This window comes from Neomonachus schauinslandi, chromosome 1, assembly GCF_002201575.2.
Source record: "Neomonachus schauinslandi chromosome 1, ASM220157v2, whole genome shotgun sequence".
Lineage (NCBI taxonomy): Eukaryota > Metazoa > Chordata > Mammalia > Carnivora > Phocidae > Neomonachus > Neomonachus schauinslandi.
The window spans coordinates 193,055,509-193,077,285 of record NC_058403.1 but is presented as its reverse complement, the minus strand read 5'-3'; the positions used below and the strand labels follow the sequence as shown (position 1 = coordinate 193,077,285).

General features: G+C 50.2%; 1 protein-coding gene across 3 annotated transcripts in view; it reads left to right on the top strand.

The window, feature by feature from the left end:
- CACNA1D (calcium voltage-gated channel subunit alpha1 D) overlaps nucleotides 1-21,777 on the top strand; it is a 297,870-nt gene that overhangs the window by 225,716 nt on the left and 50,377 nt on the right. For all 3 annotated transcript variants that reach the window (XM_044916847.1, XM_044916841.1, XM_021694968.1), the window contains 10 exons: nucleotides 1,489-1,618; nucleotides 5,158-5,217; nucleotides 7,865-7,971; nucleotides 9,562-9,649; nucleotides 10,271-10,378; nucleotides 10,466-10,518; nucleotides 11,930-12,076; nucleotides 13,579-13,780; nucleotides 15,782-15,940; nucleotides 17,217-17,327. In XM_044916847.1, the coding sequence (XP_044772782.1) occupies nucleotides 1,489-1,618; nucleotides 5,158-5,217; nucleotides 7,865-7,971; nucleotides 9,562-9,649; nucleotides 10,271-10,378; nucleotides 10,466-10,518; nucleotides 11,930-12,076; nucleotides 13,579-13,780; nucleotides 15,782-15,940; nucleotides 17,217-17,327 (1,165 nt within the window). The remainder of the gene's footprint in view (nucleotides 1-1,488; nucleotides 1,619-5,157; nucleotides 5,218-7,864; nucleotides 7,972-9,561; nucleotides 9,650-10,270; nucleotides 10,379-10,465; nucleotides 10,519-11,929; nucleotides 12,077-13,578; nucleotides 13,781-15,781; nucleotides 15,941-17,216; nucleotides 17,328-21,777) is intronic.

Here is a 21,777-nt window from a genome sequence, read left to right as displayed (position 1 = left end):
GCGTCTGCCTTCGGCTCAGGTCAGGATCCCAGGGTCCTGGGATCGAGCCCTGCATCGGGCTCCCGGCTCTCCCTCTCCTTTTGCCGCTCTCCCTGCTCAGGCTCTCTCTCTCTGTATCTCTCTGTCTCAAATGAATAAATAAAATCTTAAAAAAATATTTGGCGCCTGGATGGCTCGGTCGTTAAGCGTCTGCCTTCGGCTCAGGTCTTGATCCCAGGGTCCTGGGATCGAGCCTCGCATTGGGCTCCCTGCTCAGCGGGAAGCCTGCTTCTCCCTCTCCCACTCCCCCTGCTTGTGTTCCCTCTCTTGCTGTGTCTCTCTCTGTCAAAGAAATAAATAAAATCTTAAAAAAAAATATTTAGATTCGGGGCGCCTGGGTGGCTCAGTCGTTAAGCGTCTGCCTTCGGCTCAGGTCATGATCCCAGGGTCCTGGGATCGAGTCCCACATCAGGCTCCCTGCTTGGCGGGAAGCCTGCTTCTCCCTCTCCCACTCCCCTTGCTTGGTTCCCTCTCTCTCTGTGTCAAATAAATAAATAAAATCTTAAAAAAAAATATTTAGATTCGGGGTGCCTAGGGTGGCTCAGTCGTTAAGCGTCTGCCTTCGGCTCAGGTCATGATCCCAGGACCCTGGGATCGAGCCCTGCATCGGGCTCCCTGCTCCGCGAGGAGCCTGCTTCTCCCTCTGCCTGCCTCTCGCCCTGCTTGTGCGCTCTCTCTGTCAAATAAATGAATAAAATCTTAAAAAAAACAAAGCACTTATGACAGAATCTCCCCATAACAGGAGATTTTACCAAGCCCATGTACTAGTCATTTTCATACAGCCAGGCTACAGTATAAGATTTTAACTTTTAATCTAAGTATAGTTGACATACAATATCATATTGGTTTCAGGCACACAACATAGTGATTTGACAAGTCTGTACATTACACGGTGCTCACCGTGATAACGTGATTACAGTATTACTGATGATATTCCCCATGCTGTACTTTTCATCCCCATGACTAGCTTATTTTCTGACTGCGTGTTTGTACCTCTGGATCCTCTTCACCCATTGCTCTCATTCTTGTGAGCTGTTGCAACGAGCTCTGCGCTTAGCTTCCTTCCTTAGGCGGGGATAGGAAGCTGCTGGGCTTCTCATGTCATAGGGGGAACTGTTACCATCCAGCTGGATTGGAAATCTCCCTCAATTCTTACTAGCTGTGTCACCTTAAGAGATTTCAAATGCGTAAGCCTCAGTTTCTCCACTTGTGGCCAGACGATAATCCCCGATTTTAAGGACTTAATGAATGATGTCTCTGGGGAGCCCCCACACAGAGCCGTGGCACTGTGGGCCCTTGGGGTCTGCCTTCTGGGACTTTCCAGGGGCTGGAAAGTTGGCCGGTGGCTCGGGTTGGCCAGGTCGGGGCGCGGGCAGCATAGCAAACCGCTGTCCTCTGCCTGACCTGTGACCGCCGAGGGCTGTGTCCATGCAGCGGCTTTCCCCACAGGATCCGCGTGGGCTGCCACAAGCTCATCAACCACCACATCTTCACCAACCTCATCCTCGTCTTCATCATGCTGAGCAGCGCCGCCCTTGCCGCCGAGGACCCCATCCGCAGCCACTCCTTCCGGAACACTGTAAGCCACGGGGCAGGGACAGGCGGGCGGGTCTTTGGCTGGGAGGAGCACTGATCTCTCTGGCAGGGGCCATCACTCAGGGCTAAAGGCTAGAGGCGGCCTCTCCTCGTTCACCTGGAGGCATCTGGTATTTCGGGACGTGTGTGCCAGGGGGCTTTTGTCTTAGCAGGACAAACCTGGTTTGAATCCTGTCCATGACACTTCCTTTCAAATACTCTGCAGTAACTTATAGTGCGTTCAGGAGCCCCGCTTCTCCTTCTCTTTGTTCCTTGCTGCCAACATTTTCGTCCCTCTGTTCCCCTCCCTGGTCAAATTCATGTCCACGCCTATCTTGCGATTTCTGCCCGCATCCAGCAGGAGAGAAAGTAGAAATGGAACGAGGTATGTCTCGTGCCCAGAAGCTCATATTTAGGGTTGGTGGGAAGATGTCTAGCTGACGCGGGCTGAAATTCACAGAGCCACTTGGTCTCATCACGGGGGGAAACACAAGTTGGGGGGGGCGATGGCGTGTGGAACCCCGTGGTGCAGGGGAGAGGAAGAACTGTGTTTTGGTGGGGCCAGGAGGCGGTTTTACAAAGAAAACAAGTCGGCAGTTTTCTGTTATCAGTTTTGTACTTTAGGGAGGAGAGCACCCCTCCGCAGCATCTGTGCTGCTCAGAAATTGTACCCAAAATAGTTCTTGCCTGAGCTGTCCCATCTTAACAGTTCAGCTCATTCAGCACTGAGAACAATGCAGAGAGTGAGAACAAGCCAAAGGTGACACAGCTTCAGAAGCCCCATAGTCTGTTGACTGCTTTGGCCTCGATACCGTAGTGCAGTTTCAGGTGGTTATCGGGAAACCCAGGAGAGGGAGGCCCCCAGGTATGCGAGGCCATCGGCATTCCTGCCTTGCCTGGTTCGTACCTCTCTGCGGTCATCAGATTTTTAGAGATTTGAGGATTAAAACAGATCCCCAGATCGGTGTCCCAGGATTTTGGTTGTGACCATCAAGCCTTGTGCTGTATCTTTTCATTTCCAGGGCTGTTGGTTTGCAGCCCAGCAACCCCAGTCTATCAGACTGATAAAACATGGGCACTCTGATTTGCAGATTTTAAAAGAACTTCCCTCCTAGGGCACATGTTGGTGTTGATGCAAAGATGAAGGCCCTGCACCCGTCCAAATCTGCACTCACAGATCAGGGCTTGTGCTAGAGACGCTGAGACTGTCTCTATCTCAATGTTCAGATGGAACGGAGACGTCGGTGTCCTTGAGCTCCATCATAGAAATGAAGCACAAGAGGAAGAGGCTGTTTGGAAAAAAATACCATTATTGACAGAGTAGGTCAGGAGCTAGTCTAGGACACAGACTGACAAGGAGTTAACTTACAGGGGGCCTCATGTTCTTATTTTTTATTGTAATTACTTCCCCGTGAGCTTATTTCCCTGCCCTTTTCCCAAGAATGTTATTGTTCTTTTTAAACAGATGTACATATATTGCTTGTAAAATACCATATAGTGTTTATTGTGGTAAGAATGCTTAACATGAGGGCGCCCGGGTGGCTCAGTTGGTTAAGCGACTGCCTTCGGCTCAGGTCATGATCCTGGAGTCCCGGGATCGAGTCCCACATCGGGCTCCCTGCTCAGCGGGGGGTCTGCTTCTCCCTCTGACCCTCTTCCCTCTCGTGCTCTCTGTCTCTCATTCTCTCTCTCAAATAAATAAATAAAATCTTAAAAAAAAAAAAAGAATGCTTAACATGAGATTTGCTCTCTTGATAAATTAAGTGTATGAGTTAGCCTTCTTAACGGTAGGTAGTGTGTTGTAGAGCTGGTCTCCAGAAGTTACTCATCGTGCCTGACTGAAACTTTACCCCCGTTGAACATCTCCCCATTTCTCCCTCCCCCAGCCCCCGGCAGCCTCCATTCTCCTTTCTGTCTAAGGGTTTGGCTACTTTAGATGCCCCCATGTAAGTGGACTCATGCAGTGCTTTCGTTGTTGTTGTTTTAAGCTTAGCTGAGTTATTAGTGAAAGAGGGCTGAATAAGGAAAGAACAGCTTGAACCTAGGAGCTCCGACCTCCAGCACCAAGTTGGATTGCTGGTGTGTGGGCGACAGTGTCTGTCTTGGCTACGTGGGTGCTTTCTACGTGAATGGTCCTGCTGTGACCTGGGTTGGAGGAAGGGGCAGGGGCTTGCTGTGTGCTTTCATTGCCTGTCTAGAAACATAAATATACAAAAGGTGTCCAGCAAAATCTAGAAATCTCAAAACAGAAATGGTTGGGGCAATGAATACCCTCCGGAGAACTTCAGCTGAAGACAGTTGGCCTTTGCAGCAGGGGCCCTGCCCTTACTGTGGTGGAGCAATCAAGGACTCCCCTGGGCTGCATCCCAGACTTGAGTCACAGGACCTGGGGTTCTCGACTAGCATTCCACAGACCTCACTCCGCCCGACCCTTCCCTGGCATCCTCATCTGTTACCTGAAGGCAGTTGGTCTGGGGGGTCTCCATGGTCCCCTCGGCTCTGATCTCTTCAGTGCTTTCAAAGCCGTAGGGCATGGCTGTGAAGAAGAGCAGCAGCCAAGAGGATGGCAGCCGAGATGGCAGCCAAGATGGCCTCTGCAAGTACCAGAGTCTTGGCTACCATCTTTGTGGCACAGGGTTCCCTGTGAGTAGCCTCAGTCGAGCAGTCAGACTCTTGCCACTGGCGCCCCCCCTGCCCTACCCACCTGCCCACCCCCATGGCTCTGAGAAGAAGCAGGGTGCCCAGAAGGGTTCCCTGAGCAGGACTCAGTTGGAGAGTAGATGGTATTTTCAGGAAATCTGATAAAGTAAGCTGGACTGATAATTCAAAGGCCAGGTCAGTCTGTTCTTTGCTTGGGCCCGGCTGGGTAAAAACCAAACACAAACCCAGTGCTGTGTTAGAAAAGAGCAGAGGCCAAGAGTTTTACTTTCCAAGTTACTTGTAAAGCAAAAGTACAAGTTTACTTGTAAAGTCAAACTCTTTCCTGAGGACTTACCAGCCCTGCACCTCAGTGAAGGAAGGGCATTGTGACTCTCGGATGACATGGGCTGGAATCGGAGGGGGCACGTGGAAGCTTCTGGCCCTCACTGGATGCCACTCACACCTTCATTTACATTTCCCCACCAATCCGAAGCCCAGCTAGATGACGCCCTATCCCATTCAGCCAAAAAGGCAGTTAAAAATCCAAGATAGTGTATAACACTCCAGTTTATCTGGTATCGCCAGTTTGTCAGTGTTGTGCTCTGATGAGCAAAGGTTGTGTTAATAAAGCACTTGTAGAAATGGGCCTTTGTCCGTCCGTGACACCAGACAGGGAAGAGAGTCCGCATGAGTGGTTGAAGGAGGTGAGCGTCCCCAGATGCTCTTCGTTGTTCACAAAGCTGAACCGTAACCGGCCAGGGGGGCGCACCTACCCCCAGAGCGGCGGGCCTGTCTCGGGAGGATGGGGGTCTGACTGCATGCGGGGGTTCTGCCCGTGGGCGTGCAGCTGTCAGAATTTGTCCGGATGCCTGTGTCTCATGTCCACCATGTTGTACCTTGCAGATACTGGGTTACTTTGACTATGCTTTCACAGCCATCTTTACTGTTGAAATCCTGTTAAAGGTAATGGCTTTTTCATTGATCCGCACCTACTCTAAAGCAGCTGTAGCAATAATAGTTGCAATTCTTTGTTTACCTTCCAGATGCTAGGTTATGCAGATTATGTCTTCACTGGCACTTTTGCCTTTGAGATCGTTTTGAAGGTAACAGGTTCCACGGCCATGTGTCTAAGGGGCCTGCTCCTGGGGGACACGTGGCAAAGAAGCGTGAAGTGCTTTTGACTATTTTTATTTTTTGTCTTCTGTGATCAAGCTACACTTTTTTTTTTTTTTTAAACCAAAGGACCTTTTTTTTTTTTCCTGTAACCATTCAACTTGTTTTTGCTGTTTCTTTTTAACCTTTCAGTGCATGTAGGAGCTACTTTGGCTTCATCATAATGACTGGAAATTATTTTGCTCCTTCCTAAATATATCCTCTGAAATTTGTCATCTGATAACAGATACATCACTCTGTGTGAACCTTCTTCCACCTTTCCTGACTTCAAAGTCAGAGGAGAAGCATTTATCCTATGAAGGGAATGTATCTCCTTTCATTTCTTTGACTGAATTGTTTTCAGTGGCCTGAAATAGTAACACACTATTTTCTTGCAATGGGATTTGCAAGATAACCCGGGTCTTTTTGTGTTAAGATATTTTATATCTGTTTTAATGGATGGGCTTACATTTATGCAAACAAAAGGAACACCCTTTGGACGGGGCGCCCTAAATGTACCGCCCATGCATGAGCTCACACTTGCCATTGCTGCATGTGGTTTGTGGACTGAGTGTGATGGCCCCTGGGGCGAGCTCATTCCCTATGCACTCAGAAGTTTGGAGACCTGCAGCAGACAGCTGAGGAAACCGCCCCCCTCCACTTGCTAAGTGTCATGGGTCATTACCGTACCGGGATAGCGTGACCCGTGACAAATGTCAGAGCAATCGTCTCCTAGTGGGGAGACAAGCTGTGAGATTTTCACCACAATTGTCTTTAAACCAACCATTTTGAGTTTTTATGTGTGCATCTCAGGGGAAAAAAGTGTATTTTATGTTAGACTCCTGTGGAACTTGGGCTCTTTACAAAATCTTTTATAAAATAAAACCTCGCTGAACTTTGCCAGGGAATGGGGTACTTAGAGTTACTTTCTTTTTTTGTTGTTGTTTAATGAAAACATCAGTGCAAAACCAACCAACCTCCACTTAAAACTTTGTTAAAAATCTAAAAATTCACATTCACTTTCCTGCCTTTAAACCATCGACTGGCTGACAGTTCTCAGTGAGAACCCTGCCAGGTTAGTGATTCTAGCAACGTCACCACGGTGAGGAGCACAGACACATAACGCACAGGGCTTGGGGGTCAAGGACACTCACCCTACCTCTACTTGATCCCGAGCTGTCCTTTTTTTGTAATTTGCCTTCTCCTCAAACTGAATGGGGGACACGCTCCACTTAGTCTGTTAACCTGGTTCATCGAGGTTTTATTTTACTTCCCACATTTTTTAGTGGTTAAATGAATGTAGTTATTCTTGGACTTTGGGGCAAATGAGATACAGAATTATTTAGAAGAAATTAAAAACAACTACTGCTTTTAAATTTCTGGATATTTACCTCAGTGACTTAAATCTTCCAAGTTATTCTTCATTCTAAAGAACGTGTTAGAGGGTGGAAAACAAGCTTAAAACCAGAAGGATTCAGCAAACACAGACTCGCCAAGAAGCATCTAGCATCGGAAGCGGCGGTTCCTGCTGGCCGTGGGAAGGCTGGGGAGGCTCTATGATGATTTCGGTTGAATTGTACGGAATTGCCATTTTTTTTTTTTTTGGTCAAAAACAGCAGTGTGTTGGCGATTTCATATGGTTCGGTGTAACGGTTTCCCGACTCCGGCCCTCTGTCCTGGACTCACCTGAGCCTTCTCCACTTTTTTTTTTTTTAATTCGCAGTGAACTTGATATACTTTGCTGTTTTTACTCTGGGAATTTCCTCACTAAAGTCCTTTTGCATTGCCAGTAGGGACCTCTCTGGAGCACCCATGGTGCGGGCTCTGGGTGCATGTGGCATGGGACTCCAGGGCAGGGAGACTGCCCAGGGGAGAGGCCTGTGCTGGCTTCCTGGCCACCCCTTGCACAGGCTGGAGTCACTGGACCTGGAGGCACCGTTTAAACTGGGTGTCTCTCTGAGGACCATCGGCAGCAGACAGGGCGCTACCTGGTCTCTCTGAACAGAGCCTGGGAGCACTGGGCTCCAGTGCTTTCACTAGTCCCACTGGGAAGGCCCACTGGGGAGACAGAGGCTCTCCTGGGCTCCTGGGGACCAGAGCCAGCGTGTTGTGGGCAGCCGAGTTATCTGGGCAGCGATGATATCCTGATGAGTGGGCCCATGTGGACCCTTCTGGGACAGGCTCTTTGGACCTGCCCACGCTGGATTCCTACACGCAGTTTGTCATCGCTGGTATGGAGTCTAGACTGGTCTCTTCTTCTAAAATGTATCTGAAATCAGCTGCCCCTTTTCCATTTTTGAACGAATATTCAGCTCAGCCCTGTTGGTATACATTTCTGGCTTCCTAATGCATGCTTGTTAGTAAAGTCATACTTTCCTCAAGGTTTTGTACAGAGCCCAGGTTTCTTTTCTTCTGAGAGAAAAAAATATCCGTAAATCACTCATGATTCTGTTTATAGATGGCGACTTTTGGAGCTTTCCTCCACAAAGGGGCTTTCTGCAGGAACTACTTCAATCTGCTGGATATGCTGGTTGTCGGGGTGTCCCTGGTATCATTTGGGATCCAGTAAGTATTCTGGGGTGGGTGTGGGCGTGTGGTCACAAGACTGTTGGGCAGGATGGTTAATGTGAGGAATTTTAACATAATTCATAAAGGCTAGGCATCATTTTAACAATTACATTTAATTATCTGGGAAACCTTGATTTGTGCACATGCCGGAAAGCATTGGAAGGCAGCTATGCTCACCACTATACCACCAACGCGCCGGAAAGCATTGGGACAGTTCACACTTTCTCCTGTTTCTCCTCTCCATGCCTCCTGCCAGATTGGGCTTATTACTCTCTGTGATACTGACTCTCAACAGAGAAGTCTTGACTGGGAGAGAAGGAATCCAGGTTCTAGTTCGGGTTCGTCCAGGATCTCAATCCTCATTCAGGGTTGGTGGCGGGGGTTGGGCTCTGGGGACCCTTTCAGCTTGGCTATTGAAGGCTACTTGACTCTATCTCCAGGATATCTCAGCTGCCATGACCTCTTCCTCCCGGCTTCTACAATTTTCAGCTAGGAGGCGGTGGAGGCCATAAGTTAGGGCCCTAGGGATGCCCCAGCGGCACGGTGCCTGCCGGCTCTACCCGGGGGTCTGGGGCAGAGGCTCCAGTGGGAGCATCCCGCAGTGGCCTTGCTTCCCAGCTGACTTACAAGCACGTGCGCTCAGGTGCTGGCCATCAGTACCCCATATGAGAACACATGCTCACCTACGACCTCTGAGCTCAAGTTCCATGGACAGGCTGCCTCCCCCTCAGAAGACCAAGGACCCCTGCCTGAGACAGCCCTCTGTGTTAGTCCTTACCTGCCACCACTGCCCGGAGGGAGGGAGCCAGGAGGTACAGCTGGAGGGGACATTCTCAGAGCATCTTTGCAGCTCCCATAAATTCCCGGCTGTGCTGGCCCTCTCCCCCTGCAGCCCTTGCCTGTGTGCTGGCCCACCTGTGGGGCCAGTCAGCTGCATTCTCCTTCCTAGTGCTGCTCCCTCTGCCTGGAACCCTTTCCCCCTTAGGCTAGCTAACCTGCCCCTCCCCCTGGGACTCACCAGGCTGCCACCTCCCAGGCTCCCCTGGGATGTGCTCTCCTGGCAGCCTGTCGTCCTGCACCCCCTCCATTGTCCGTTCCCCCACACAGGTGGTGATTGCGTCTCTCCCACCCAACAGCAAACTCCTCCGAGGCTGGAGAAGCCCCACTCAGAGCAGGTCTCCCCGCTTAGAAAGCAAACCCCACCCCAAACAAAATCGCAGCCTAAAAGCCAAGTACTACCTAGCATTTACATCGAGTGAAAAGAACAAAGCGAATTCCTAACTCATGCCTCTGCTGCATTAACTGGGTACCCAAGTCAGGGCCTCTGTGAGTGCCCGTGGGCCTGGCCCAGGAAGGGCTCTGGAGTGTGCACAGGACGGGGAAAGACCCGACGTGTGTGTGTGTGTGTGTGTGTGTGTGTGTGTGTCTCTCTCTCTCTCTCTCTCTCTCTCTCTGTCTCTCTCACGGCAGGAGGTGAGCTCAGCTCCACACAGGCAGTGGTCCTGCAGTGAAGACCGCCTGAAATAATTTCAGAGTATTTTATTTGACTGTAATACACTCTGCCTTCGTTCTGTGCTCTTTCCTTAGATCCAGTGCCATCTCCGTTGTGAAGATTCTGAGGGTCTTAAGGGTCCTGCGGCCGCTCAGGGCGATCAACAGAGCGAAAGGACTTAAGGTTTGGGTTTCTGCCCTCCGGTCCAGGCTACTTTGGTTGGGGGCCAGAGCTGGGCTGAGGCTTGATGGGTTTTACATTGTTATATGTTTGGAAAGGACATTTCTAACCAGCAACACTGCCTCTGGCAAGTGCTGAAAGCATTTTACAAATGATTTTCTTTATCTTTGTTAATTTATTTTTCTTAACGTGATTACTGTTTATCACTTCTAAAAATTATTAATATTTTCTTGGGTTTATTTTGGTCTTTAAATCTCTTCTCATACAGGTCATATAAAAGGTCTGAGGTTTTGCATTTTCCTGAGTCCGTTAATGGGGGGCCAGGGTCTGTGTGGGCCAGGCAGTGCTGCACCCCCTAGCGTTTCTTTGGACTAAGCCGCTTATGAAGAGACCAGGGAGGGGCTGGTCCACAGGGGTGCTTCTCCCGGGTGACCATGATGCACCAGGGGTAGCTCCCCATAGATAACTACCTGAAAAACAAGTGCAAGGGAATGCAAATTTGGAAAATCATATAAAAATGCACATAAACATGAGAAAATCTTGGCTGGTGTTAGGTCACCCAGAGGCTGAAACCACAGAGGCAGGTAAACCTCCTCTGCCTTCCCCTGGCTCTTCTCTCCCCAGCACGTGGTCCAGTGTGTCTTCGTGGCCATCCGGACCATTGGCAACATCATGATCGTCACCACCCTTCTCCAGTTCATGTTCGCCTGCATCGGGGTCCAGTTGTTCAAGGTATGGGGAACGTGCCTTCTGGCATGAAGCCCAGCCGATCGCTTTGCAGGGAGCCTGCATTTGACTGCCTGTCTGTTTTATATGTAGGGAAAGTTCTATCGCTGTACAGATGAAGCCAAAAGTAACCCCGAAGAGTGCAGGTGAGTGTCCTGAACGTGAGAGTGGGGAATGAGGAAGAACAGATAGAAAAATTTCAAGGATCTGTTTGTGCTAACATTTTAGAAGTTTTCATCATGGACTGCAAGAAGCTTGTGTGCTCAGCTCATGGCTGGAGAGATAGAAGGAGATGATGGTGGTTTTATTTGAAGTGACATTCACATATCATAATAGTAATCATTTTAAACTGTGCAATTCAGTGGCATTTAGTACAATCACATTGTGGTAGAAGCATGGCCTTGGTCTAGTTCCAAACCTTCGTCGCCCCCAAAAGAATGGATAGATGGCTTTTGATGTTTGCATAGAGTCTCTAAATGGGGAGAGGGAGTGCACTAAAACCTAAAATAACAATTATGAACTGCCCCAGAGAGCCCTTCCCTCCAGCCACGTGGATAATTCTTCCCCACACCAGAACTCTGAAGCTCAACTCCCTGGCATTCAGGAGCTGGCTAGCCCCTTCCGACAGGTTCTCCAGGCTACCTTTCTCCCCCTGCTCCTGGCAGCCACATTTTGGGCATATTTTTATTCACAAGAATGGACAGGGGAGAGACAAGGTGGGAAACACCTGTGTCTCTTATCCCAAGCTGTCCAGAACATGAAGGCAGGCACAAAACCACTGCCCAGAGTTGGAAGACCGTGTGGTAGTCTGTGTTTCCCCATCCTTTGGGGATGGCACCACTGAGGTCGGGCTGCTTGCACTGCTCACGTGTATTTGGGCTTTCTCTCCACCAGAAGGTGCAGTCAGAGCGTGCTGGCTGTGCGGTGACTGGTTGTGCACCTCCAGGGCCTCCATTCGTGCAGGTTGGGGGGGGGGGGGGGGGGGGGGGGGGGTGCGCCCCCTGCTGTTGAGCGACATGGCAGCAGGCGGAAGACCCCTTCTCTTCTCTCACTAAGCCTCTGCTTCCCTGTGACATAAAGACATCGGCCCCTTTCCAGAAATGAAATTCAATGACAAATTCTGTGTACCAGAAATTACAGAATTATTTTAGAAAGAAAACTGGGAATATTGTTAGTACAGAACGAAGGATTTTGAGGACAACCAAAATGCAGTTAAGAGGATACCTGGGCTTGTTTCCCAGAGCTTCCAGAATTCCCCAGGCCAGAGCTTCTGATCCTTCAGTGTACACTCTGAGCCCTTTATATATGAGAGGTGTTGATCATTTGGTAGGTTTCATTTCTTATCAGGTGTATGCTGGCTGTCTGCCTAGTTGTTCTGGAGGATGCTCATTAAACTAGTAGGTACTTGATTATTGGGACCTTAGAGTAGATTAAATGCGCGGCAAGAGGAGGACAAACTCACATGGTGCTCAGCTGTAGGGCCTGGACGTGGGCTTGGGGCAGCTGTGACTGAGTGCATGTCAAGCCAGGACAACCCACACTTCCTTTCCTCTCTAGGGGGCTTTTCATCCTCTACAAGGATGGGGATGTTGATAACCCTGTGGTCCGTGAGAGGATCTGGCAAAATAGTGATTTCAACTTTGACAACGTCCTTTCTGCTATGATGGCGCTGTTCACGGTCTCCACGTTTGAGGGCTGGCCTGCGTAAGTATAGAGAACATCTTGAGAGTGTCCCAAGCCATCCATCCATCCATCCATCCATCCATTCATTCATTCATTCCATCTTCATTCCTAGTTCAAACGTGTACCAGACATGGATGGCTGCCACCATGCCAAGTCTTTGACCCACTCACGCACTCATTCATAAGAGGTGCTTTTGGTACCTGCCTCATGCACCGTGCTGTGTTAAGCACTGTGGAAGAAATTCTTGTCTTGACATGTTCCTCCTTTTGAGGCCCAAACCGAGTCAGAGTCTCAAGCAGTTAGACCAGGCAGGAGGGTCTGTTGCATCAGAGATGTGCAGAGTAGGGTTCTGAAGAATGGCTAGGATTCTGATGAGTAAAGTTTAAAAAAAAAAAAAATCCAGGAAGAAGGGAAAAGGTAGACTACAAAAGGAACGTCTCTTGCTCCTTTGTTACTCTGTGCTCTGATGCCCACGCCGGCTCCCGCCACCTGAACGTGCACGCGTGCATGGCTTCCGATGTCAAGTTGCCACGCCCAGAGGAACTGCAAAAGGTGGACAGGCTGGTTCTCCGGGGACTGGCAGAACTCTCTGGATGCACAGGAGAGTCGGAGTTACTGACAGGAGATCCTGTGCAGTGTGAGGATAGTTGGGTGGGGCTTGTTCATTAGGGAATTGGTCTGGGGAGCAGAGAGGCAGGAACGAGCCCCTTCACTCTGGGGGAGGCACTGGCTGCAGTCTTGGGTTTTCAGCAGTGTGCTTTAGTTAACCAGGGTGGCAGCCGAGGGGAAACCACTGGACTTGGGCCTTGGCGCTCGGAGGAACTGGGCTCGTCTCCTGGCTCTGCCCCCAAGGAGTGTGGCTTTGGTCACTTAGATCCCTCTCTGAGCTTCCATGTGATGGGGATGACTGTAATGTCTGCTTTTCTAGATGGATGGGAAAGTGGCTAGCACAGTGCACCATGGGGTGGGTGCCTTGGCAGTGCTGAATCTACATCAATGTGGGGATAAATTTAACTTGGGGATGTTACAGTAATTACCCCCCCCCCCCGCCTCCTGTTGAGAGTTCTGCTTGGTGTATATTTAATTTCTGTGTATATTTCAGTTTGGGGAACCTCTCTTAGTTCTTTGGAAATCCCATGTTGCTTGCTTATTCTCTTCATTGGCATATGTACAGTTTTCAGTTCCACGAATGTCTTACACGTGGTGTCCTTCCTCTCTCCCGCCAGGAGAAAGGACCATTGTTAAATAGCCGTGAAATCTTTTGTTTTTCAGCTCTCAAAATATCAATCCCCAAATGCATCTCAGGTGTTCCCTCTTCAGGGTGCTGGACCAACTGGGCCTAATGCCAGCCAAGGAGGGCGCCTCAGAGATCTGTGTGCGTCCAGGGGCCTTGGGTGGGCTCCCAGGGAGGGCTCTGACAGGCAGGGCCCACGGAGGTGGTCAGAAGAGGCACCACCTCAGAAGAGGTTGGGCTGCTTGGGCTGAGCGGGGGACAGGACTCACCTGGTTCTTCTGTTCTCCAGGTTGCTGTATAAAGCCATCGACTCGAATGGAGAGAATGTGGGCCCCATCTACAACCACCGCGTGGAGATCTCCATCTTCTTCATCATCTACATCATCATCGTGGCTTTCTTCATGATGAACATCTTTGTGGGCTTCGTCATCGTCACATTTCAGGAGCAGGGAGAGAAAGAGTATAAGAACTGTGAGCTGGACAAAAATCAGGTTAAAGTCACACACTGTTTGGGCTTCTGTCCCTTGAGCAAGAGAGGAGTGGCTTGTCTTTTGCCAGCTTCCTCCACGCCCAGAGAAGGGCGTGCACCTGCTAGCTGTCCTGGGGCTCAGGCCCTGTTCACAGCACCCTCTCGGCCAGTTTGAGTCCTTGCTGGGAAGAGTAAGCTTCCCAGATACAGACTAGACCTTGTCATTGTGATCCACCCCACCCTGCAGATGAGAAGTCAAAGAACATTTAGGGCACCTTCTGCGGGTGTGACCGGCTAGTGATGGCTCAGAATCTTGGCGGGGGGATGTGGCCAGGGGCCAGAAAGTACCCGCTGCCCCTCCCACAGTCCTTACGGGGGATCGTGTCTGATGATCTCCTCAACCTCAGCACTATTGACGTTTTAGGCTAGATAATTCTTTGTTGTGCTTTTGTAGGATGTTCAGTAGAATCCCTTGCCCTATACCCCCTCGATTCCAGTAGCAACCCACTGCCCTGGGTTTTGACAACCAAAAGACCTCTCTGGACATTGCCTAATGTCCCCCGCTTGAAAAACCATTGACTTAGGAAGAAGTAACCTATCCTACTGCAGGGAAAGTTACTAATGTTAAACCTGGGTCCAAGATTGCACTGGTATCACTCCCTCATAATCTACTGCCTTGTTCGAACCAATCTTGGAGCAGCAGGGGCCTTTGACTCTGATTGCACGAGGATGTGAGGGGGTCAGGAGAACTGCTCCTCTCTGGGCTTGCTTCCTTCTCTCTAGATTGAGGGCACCCAGGAGTTGTTGTTAGAGGCTCCTTCCTGTCCTAACAGATGGCGAGATGGAGAATCTATTCTGGGAGTACTCCTGGGCCCTGGCTCGGTAGCACCCCTGTTTGATGATGACATAAGGAGTGGGGATCATCTGCCAGTCTGGGCTTCCTGAGGGGAAGTGGCTGTGGTGAGGCAGTCTGTCTTGGGCTGCAGCTGTGCCCACCGGGGCAGTGAGGGCAGGACCAGCTGGGCTTGTAGGAAGATGTTGCTTTGAGTTGTCAGGGCACCCCTTCAGATCCCATCAGTGTCAGCGGGAAGCCTGGCGCAGCTCTTCATCGCCCCCCACTCCCCCCACCTCCCAGCCCCCGGAAGAAGACTGTCAGGGCAAGGCCCAGGCTGGCCAGGGAGCAGAGCCTGAGCTACTGTTGTGTCATCTCTTGAGGTCCAGAACAGGTTCGAATTGGTGTGTGGGGGGGGGGAGTCCCTGGACTCAGTGTGTGAGGTCACAGCAGGGCCAGATCTTGATCAGAGGGAGCCTGTCTGAAGTCAGAAGCCAGGGTCAAAGCAGGAGACTGGGAGTAGGTCTGGGTCTAGGAGCAAGTGGTGCCGTTGGCTGAGCCGAAGGGGCTGGAGGCTTCTGCTGGCCTGCAAAGGGTGGACCAGCCTCAGCCCCAGAGTGGGAAGGACAGTGCTCTGGCCATCGTGACTACCACAAGCTCCTGAGTCTCAGAAGGTCCCAGGGAGACACACAGCTAGTTCACCATTAGACACGTGTGGTTAATACCATCTGGCTCCCAAGAGGTGTCTCGTGTGGATCGAGTCTCAGGGAGTGAAACCAGGCCCTTGGGCTCTGGAGCCTTTCTGTGTCTCTCATTCCCTGGCTTCCTTTCCTCGAGGTGGCCCCAGGCAGAACTGCAGGCATAACGCCCCGGCGTAGAGGAAAGGCAGGTCCTCAGGCAAGGCACTCGCCGGTCTGGACCTCTGTTTTAATAAGGAAAATGGAAGCACACTGGGTGCTCCGCTTACCGCCCCCCCCCCCCGCCCCCGGATTGGTGTGAGGATCCGATGAGCTGGCGGAGCTAGGGGCCTGTGGCTGGTGATGCCGTGTGGTGCCCATGGGGGTTGCTGTAGCGGCTTCCCCTGATCCACGGTCTCTCGCGGTGGGTGTGCCCCTTCAGAGCAGACGAGACCGGTGTCCTCCTCCCATGGGTGTGCTCAGGACCCCTCCTTGCTCTTTTCTGCCGTTGCAGCGTCAGTGTGTTGAATACGCCTTGAAAGCACGTCCCTTGCGGAGATACATCCCCAAAAACCCCTACCAGTACAAGTTCTGGTACGTGGTGAACTCCTCGCCTTTCGAATACATGATGTTTGTCCTCATCATGCTCAACACACTCTGCTTGGCCATGCAGGTAAAAATGGAGACAGCCGTGGGGATCACGTCTGGGCCTTCTGCACAGCCCCCTGCCCCAAATTCTGAGGGCGGAGTGCCGCCCCCTCACAAGAGAATGAGTGATTTTCTGATGAGTCTGGGCTGTAGTTTGGCCAGAGTCCCGTTTTGGCTAACAGTTCTCACGGTAGGCGTTTAAGGTGGCTCTTTTGTTTTAAGGGACTGCCTTTACAGCGTGACCATAGGTAACATTTCCATGGGGCCTGAGCCTGGCATTCAATTCTACAAACACTTAACTGGGGGCACCTGAGGCCAGGGAGCAGTTAAGGACTAAAGCTTGGTCTGTGTGGAGTGGGGCAGACGGGCGTTGCAATCCTGCCTTTACTCCTTACCAGCTGGGCAAGGCAATTTAAATCCCCTGATACTTGCTTTCTTCACTGGCAAAATGGGAAATCTATCATACCTATGTCAGAGGTAAGGTTTGCACTGGATAATTCACATCAGGCCCTTGGCGCTGGGCCCATCACAGAGTAAACACCCAATGTTGAAAAACAAAACATAAGTCACATTCCTGTCTTCAAGGAGCTCTTAGAATGGTTAGAATGGTGGTGGAGAATCTTCCAGGTCATGGAGGAGAGTTTAGCCTGCAAAAGAGCTACTTCTTGATACCCTGGGGGCAAGGCATTGACTTCCTTCAGTTGGCCAAGTTGGTATTAACAGCGAGCATTTCCAGCAGTTATACTGTGAAGTAGGTCCTGCCCTAGGACTGAAGCAAAGGCCAAGGTCTAGATCCGCTTTCCACACTGACTTTAAGAACTTAAGCAAATCAAACCAACTCCCAGTGCTGTCTGGAAAATGGGTCTAAAAGCCACCAGGGATACATTCTCTGGCATGTTTTTTAAATTTAAGAAGTCTTTATGAATGAGCAGGACCCCATGCTGATGTAGGGAAAAAGTGTGAGGTCAAGATGTTATTGCCTTTCATTGAAAGTGGACCTAAATGGCATCAAATTTATCCCCAACCAAGTCCAGTCTTTAGTCACAGACATTTGGGTGGGTTCCCTTCATCCTGAGCAGAGGAAGTGGATGTCTTCCCCTTCATCTTCCAATCATCCTCATTCGTCAAGGCCCCCCTGTGCTTTGTGGTGAGTTAAACATGTGCCGTTGAAACCAGTGGAGGCTGCCTCCATTTCCAAGCAGAGGGTGGATGCCTGCAGGCAGCAGGGGGCTGGGGAGCCTCCTTTCGTGAGGCTGGCTGGGCCAGGCCCCTGAGAGCCATGCCTCTGCCTTTGTCCACAGCACTATGAGCAGTCCAAGATGTTTAATGACGCCATGGACATTCTGAACATGGTCTTCACTGGGGTGTTCACCGTTGAGATGGTTTTGAAAGTCATCGCGTTTAAACCTAAGGTGAGTCTCTGAGCCCACTTCTCAAAGGCTGTTGCTGAATCACTCAGAGGAGCACACGCTTCCTGTTTGTCTTGTGTTACCGAGTGACGCCAAATTGTTGGGTCCGATAACTGGGTTATCACCTGAGAATGTTCAAATCTGATCAGGGCATCTGGGTACATATGGGAAAACAAAACTACAAAACAAAACCTCATGAAAAGAATTCTGAGAAAAAGAAGAAGGGGGGACAGAATCGGGAATTTGTAGAATAGAGATGGTTTTGAAACCAGATTTTCTGTGTCTAGAAGAGCCTCTCACGCTGTCTCAGGGAAAGTGGCCTCGTTGCTCGGGCATTAGACAAACTGTTGGAACAGAACCCATCAGAAAGAATTCAGCCTTGATTTGACTCTTAGGTTTCCAGGAGAAAGACCTTGGTTTTATTTGTCCTTGGTCTACAGCCTCTTTTTCACCTTTTATGGAAAGTTCTACCATTTGGAGAGTGCTTACCATTTATTTGACTTAGAAAAATGTCGCTTGACTTTAAGACAAAACAAGACATGAAAGCTGTTAAACGCTGTTGGACTAGTCAGCATATCATGTCGCCTTTGGGAGGGAGCGGATCCATCCCCAGCGTTGTCAGTGTCTGGGGTGGAAGAGGCTGACAGAACAGTGTCTAAGAGCACATGAACTCTGGATCCAAATCCATACTCCCCACTTGCTGACGCGAGTGAGTTCCTTAACAGCTCTGTGCTGCGTTTTCCTCGCCTGCAGAATGAAGACACTACCAGCCCTGTTTCACAAGGTGGTTGGGAGGGGTGAAGATTCACTATCTGTGCCATGCTTAGAAGAGTGCCTGGCATGTAGTAACATGCTGTCATGAGTCAGTACTCTGACGGTGACGGCCACCACCATCATCGTCAAGTCACGATGGCCCCCTTGTTCTAAAACTGTAGACGGAGGAGCAAATCCAGGCTGAGCTGGGGGACGTTGGACCCTCGGCTTATTTGCTAGCAAAGCCCCCAAACTCTCAGTATGAGGCAGTGACAGAATCCGGGGACCCGGTTGTTGGTTCGGCTGGGTGTAAGACACCTTATGCCTAAAACGCTGGTTTTACTGAGACTTGGATTATGATATGATGGTTTCACATACTCCATATTTCCTTGGAATTCTAATCCAAAACTGTTCCTTTCTTTAATTTGAATTAATTTTTATGCAATCTTTATCAGATCTTTGTGGACCAAAAAGAAAGGACACTTGTAAGTGATCACTTGGGGTGATTGCAGCGGGGTCAAATTTGGCACCTTATGCATGGCCAGATGTTATGTACTGTGACTTGTCCATATCTACATACATAAACATCTCCTCCTTTTTCAAATTCATCTTGATTTCCTTTGAGAGTTTTGGTTTGCTTCCCTGTCACCTTTACTTCTCTGAACAATAGTTGTCTGGGTTGATGAAAAAGGTTGCCAAGAAAGAACATCAAAAGGACTTGAGAGAGACAACACGGAACCTACCCACGGAACGTTTCTAGATCCCCTTGTCTTGTCTTCCCTTGCCTAGTGATTAAGCTCTGAAATGTTTCAGAGCTTGCTCTGGGCTGAAGAGAAGACACACTCGCCCATGGCATGTGTGCGTGAGAGTGCGTGTGTGTCCGTGTGTGAATGCGCACCCGCTAGCGGGCTCGTGCACCAAAGGGCTCGTTCACCCCTCTGCCCAGTAAACCACTGATATCAAACCTGGGAGGAGGGTTTTGGTGGTATGTGATCAGACTGGTGATATCAGGAGGGAAATGAGTAGCTAATTTTTAATCAGTACTGATTAATCAGAGTTTTAGAATGAGTGATTTCCGCTAGAAATGGTGCTGCTTTGTTGTTTTGCCCAGCAAGATATTTCCGTAGCATGAAACAGCAATAGGAGCATCTCTGTGCTTGAGGAGTGCTATTTCTGCACTCACCGAAGCCAGGATAGACCGATTTTGTGTTGAGGATGGGGAGAGAATCATTTCACCAAGAAATAAAGCCCTTCACGTATTGCATGGAGCACTGGGTGTTATACGCAAACAATGAATCATGGATCACTACATCAAAAACTATGTAATGAATGGCGACTAACATGACATAATAAAATAAAATTAAAAAAAAAAAAAAGAAAGCCTTTCTTTAAATGCTCCCTGACTTTTCCTTGTTTTTCTCTTCTGGGTTGACAAAGCAAGCCCATGGGAGTAGGCTTTGACTAAGAAGCAGTGAGACCCCTCCTCTCTCATCAGAGAGGAATTCAGGCTGAGGAGCAAGGTCATAGAGGCTGCCGAAGGGAGAGTCTTCCAGGAGATGGCTGCATGGGACAGAGGGCCGCATGGGAACCCTAGCCCATGGGTCTCCTCTCAGGAAAGCCTTCGTCTCTGTGAGGAGTTGGTTACAGTGCCCCTTGGGGCAGTGTTCTCCACAGTGAGGGGCACACCTTCTAGGAAAACTTGCCAGCATCTGTCAGGAGAGATGGGGTTGCAGCTGTGCTGAGATTCAGATACAGAAAGTGAAGTTGGACAAAATCCTTCCTGATGGATGAGAAGGCACCGTGAGGAGGATGGGTTAAAAGAAGTTGGGAAACCTGACCGTGGGGACTTCTGTATTCAAGAACCTGCCAGAGAGGTGGGGCCTGCCAAGAGCACACATTTAGGGAGAAGTGGTTTGAGGACTCAGCAGGTCAGGTCATCCCGCCTCCATAAGCAGGGAGGGGAGGGGTTGAGGTAGAGAGGCAGAGGTAGGAAACCCAGAGCTGGGGAGCTGCCCTGGCCGGGGAATGAGGCTCACTGAATGGGAAGAGCTGTTCTGAGCATTGGTTCTAGGCAAGAGTGCAAGGTGGCAAGAAGCCGAAGAGCAGAATTAGGGGAAAGCAAGGAGGCGGTTGAGTGTATTACATCTACTCCCCAAGGGAAAACCCACCATCTGGCATTGACCTTGCATACTCTAGATTGTGCTTTGACTTGGAGGTGACTGTGCATCCTAGGCTTTTAAAAGGGAGGTCCTAACTGAAGTAAGATAAGCCCACTTCCCTGGCCTTTCCCTCTGGTACTCCCAGGGGAAGCCATGGTACATGTCCAGTGAATTCTCTTGCTCCAAGGAGGAAACTGAAGAAGAAGGGCCTTCCCCAAAGTACTGGCTCCTGCAGGAATAAAGAGCACTTCCAATTTGCTGGGGCTCCCTCTTTGTGCTTCCAGATGTCACCTGCCTTTGTCCAGCACATACCCGAGGCCAGCTTAGCTGCCTCGGCCGCGGGCTTTTCCCCGAAGAGCCACACTTGGTTCCCAGGTCTGCATTTTGATCTTGGTTCTACCTCGAAAGTGACGAATTTGTACTCCTGGCCACTTGGGCTTGGGGGAAGTAAAGGCTAGTTGGGTTTGGGGGAAGAGGAGAGTATTGTGGTGCTGTTCTCCTAATCTGGTGCAGAGCTGCTGCACCGTGGACACCAGCATTGGTGCCACCAGCCTCCTGGGATGGCATTCCCTGTCCCAGGGCCCCTGGCAGGAATGCAGGCTCTTTTTTTTTTTTTTTTTTATTTGACAGAGAGATAGAGCACAAGTATGCAAAGAGGCAGGCAGAGGGAGAGGGAGAAGCAGGCCCCCCACTGAGCAGGGAGCCCGATGCGGGGCTCGATCCCAGGACCCCGGGATCATGACCTGCGCCGAAGGCAGATGCTTAACCGACTGAGCCACACAGGTGCCCCAGGAATGCAGGCTCTTAACAAAGTGTTAACGATCTCTTTGGAGCACACCCTCCATCTCCTAGGAAGAACATTTGATAGTCTTTACAGTTTGTCAGTGACTGCATCTCTTTTAGGTGATCTGTTTTAATGCCAAATAATACTTGAGACCAAACATTCTTCTCCTTAGCTAGAACGTTGCGCCAGACCTCGTGGGCTCAGCCTGTGTCTTTGATGTCACAGCTTCTCAGGGTGCTCTCCTGGTCCCCTCCTCCCGTGGTAAATGCCTTACAGGCCCAGAGCTTCTCCGGCCATCCATGTCATCCAGACCTCCTGCCCCTCCTTTCCCTGGACTGCTAAATTTCCCCCCTCCCACAACCCCGCCCAGCCCCTCTCTGCTCATCTTCCACAGCAAAACTCCGGTACCAGCCACCTGTTGCCTGAGCCAAAAAAAAAAAAACAAAAACAAAAAACCCCAAAAAACCACACCTTAGAATTTTCTTAGTTTCATGTTCAAAGTCCTCCACCAAACCTTGGCCCATTTGCACTTCCGCCTTGCTTCCCCTGTCATTCCTTCTACACTCCCCATCCCTAGCTGTTAACAAGCCAGGCCTTTCCATGGCATGGGCTTCTGTATATGAAAACCCTTTTGCCTTGTTATTGCCTGAGGCCCGTCTGAAATGTGGGTTTCTCTGTGACATCCTCCCTACCAGCTCAGCCAAAGTCTGTTCTTCCCCTCACCTGCGTGTCCACTAGATGCTTACTGGGCGATGTC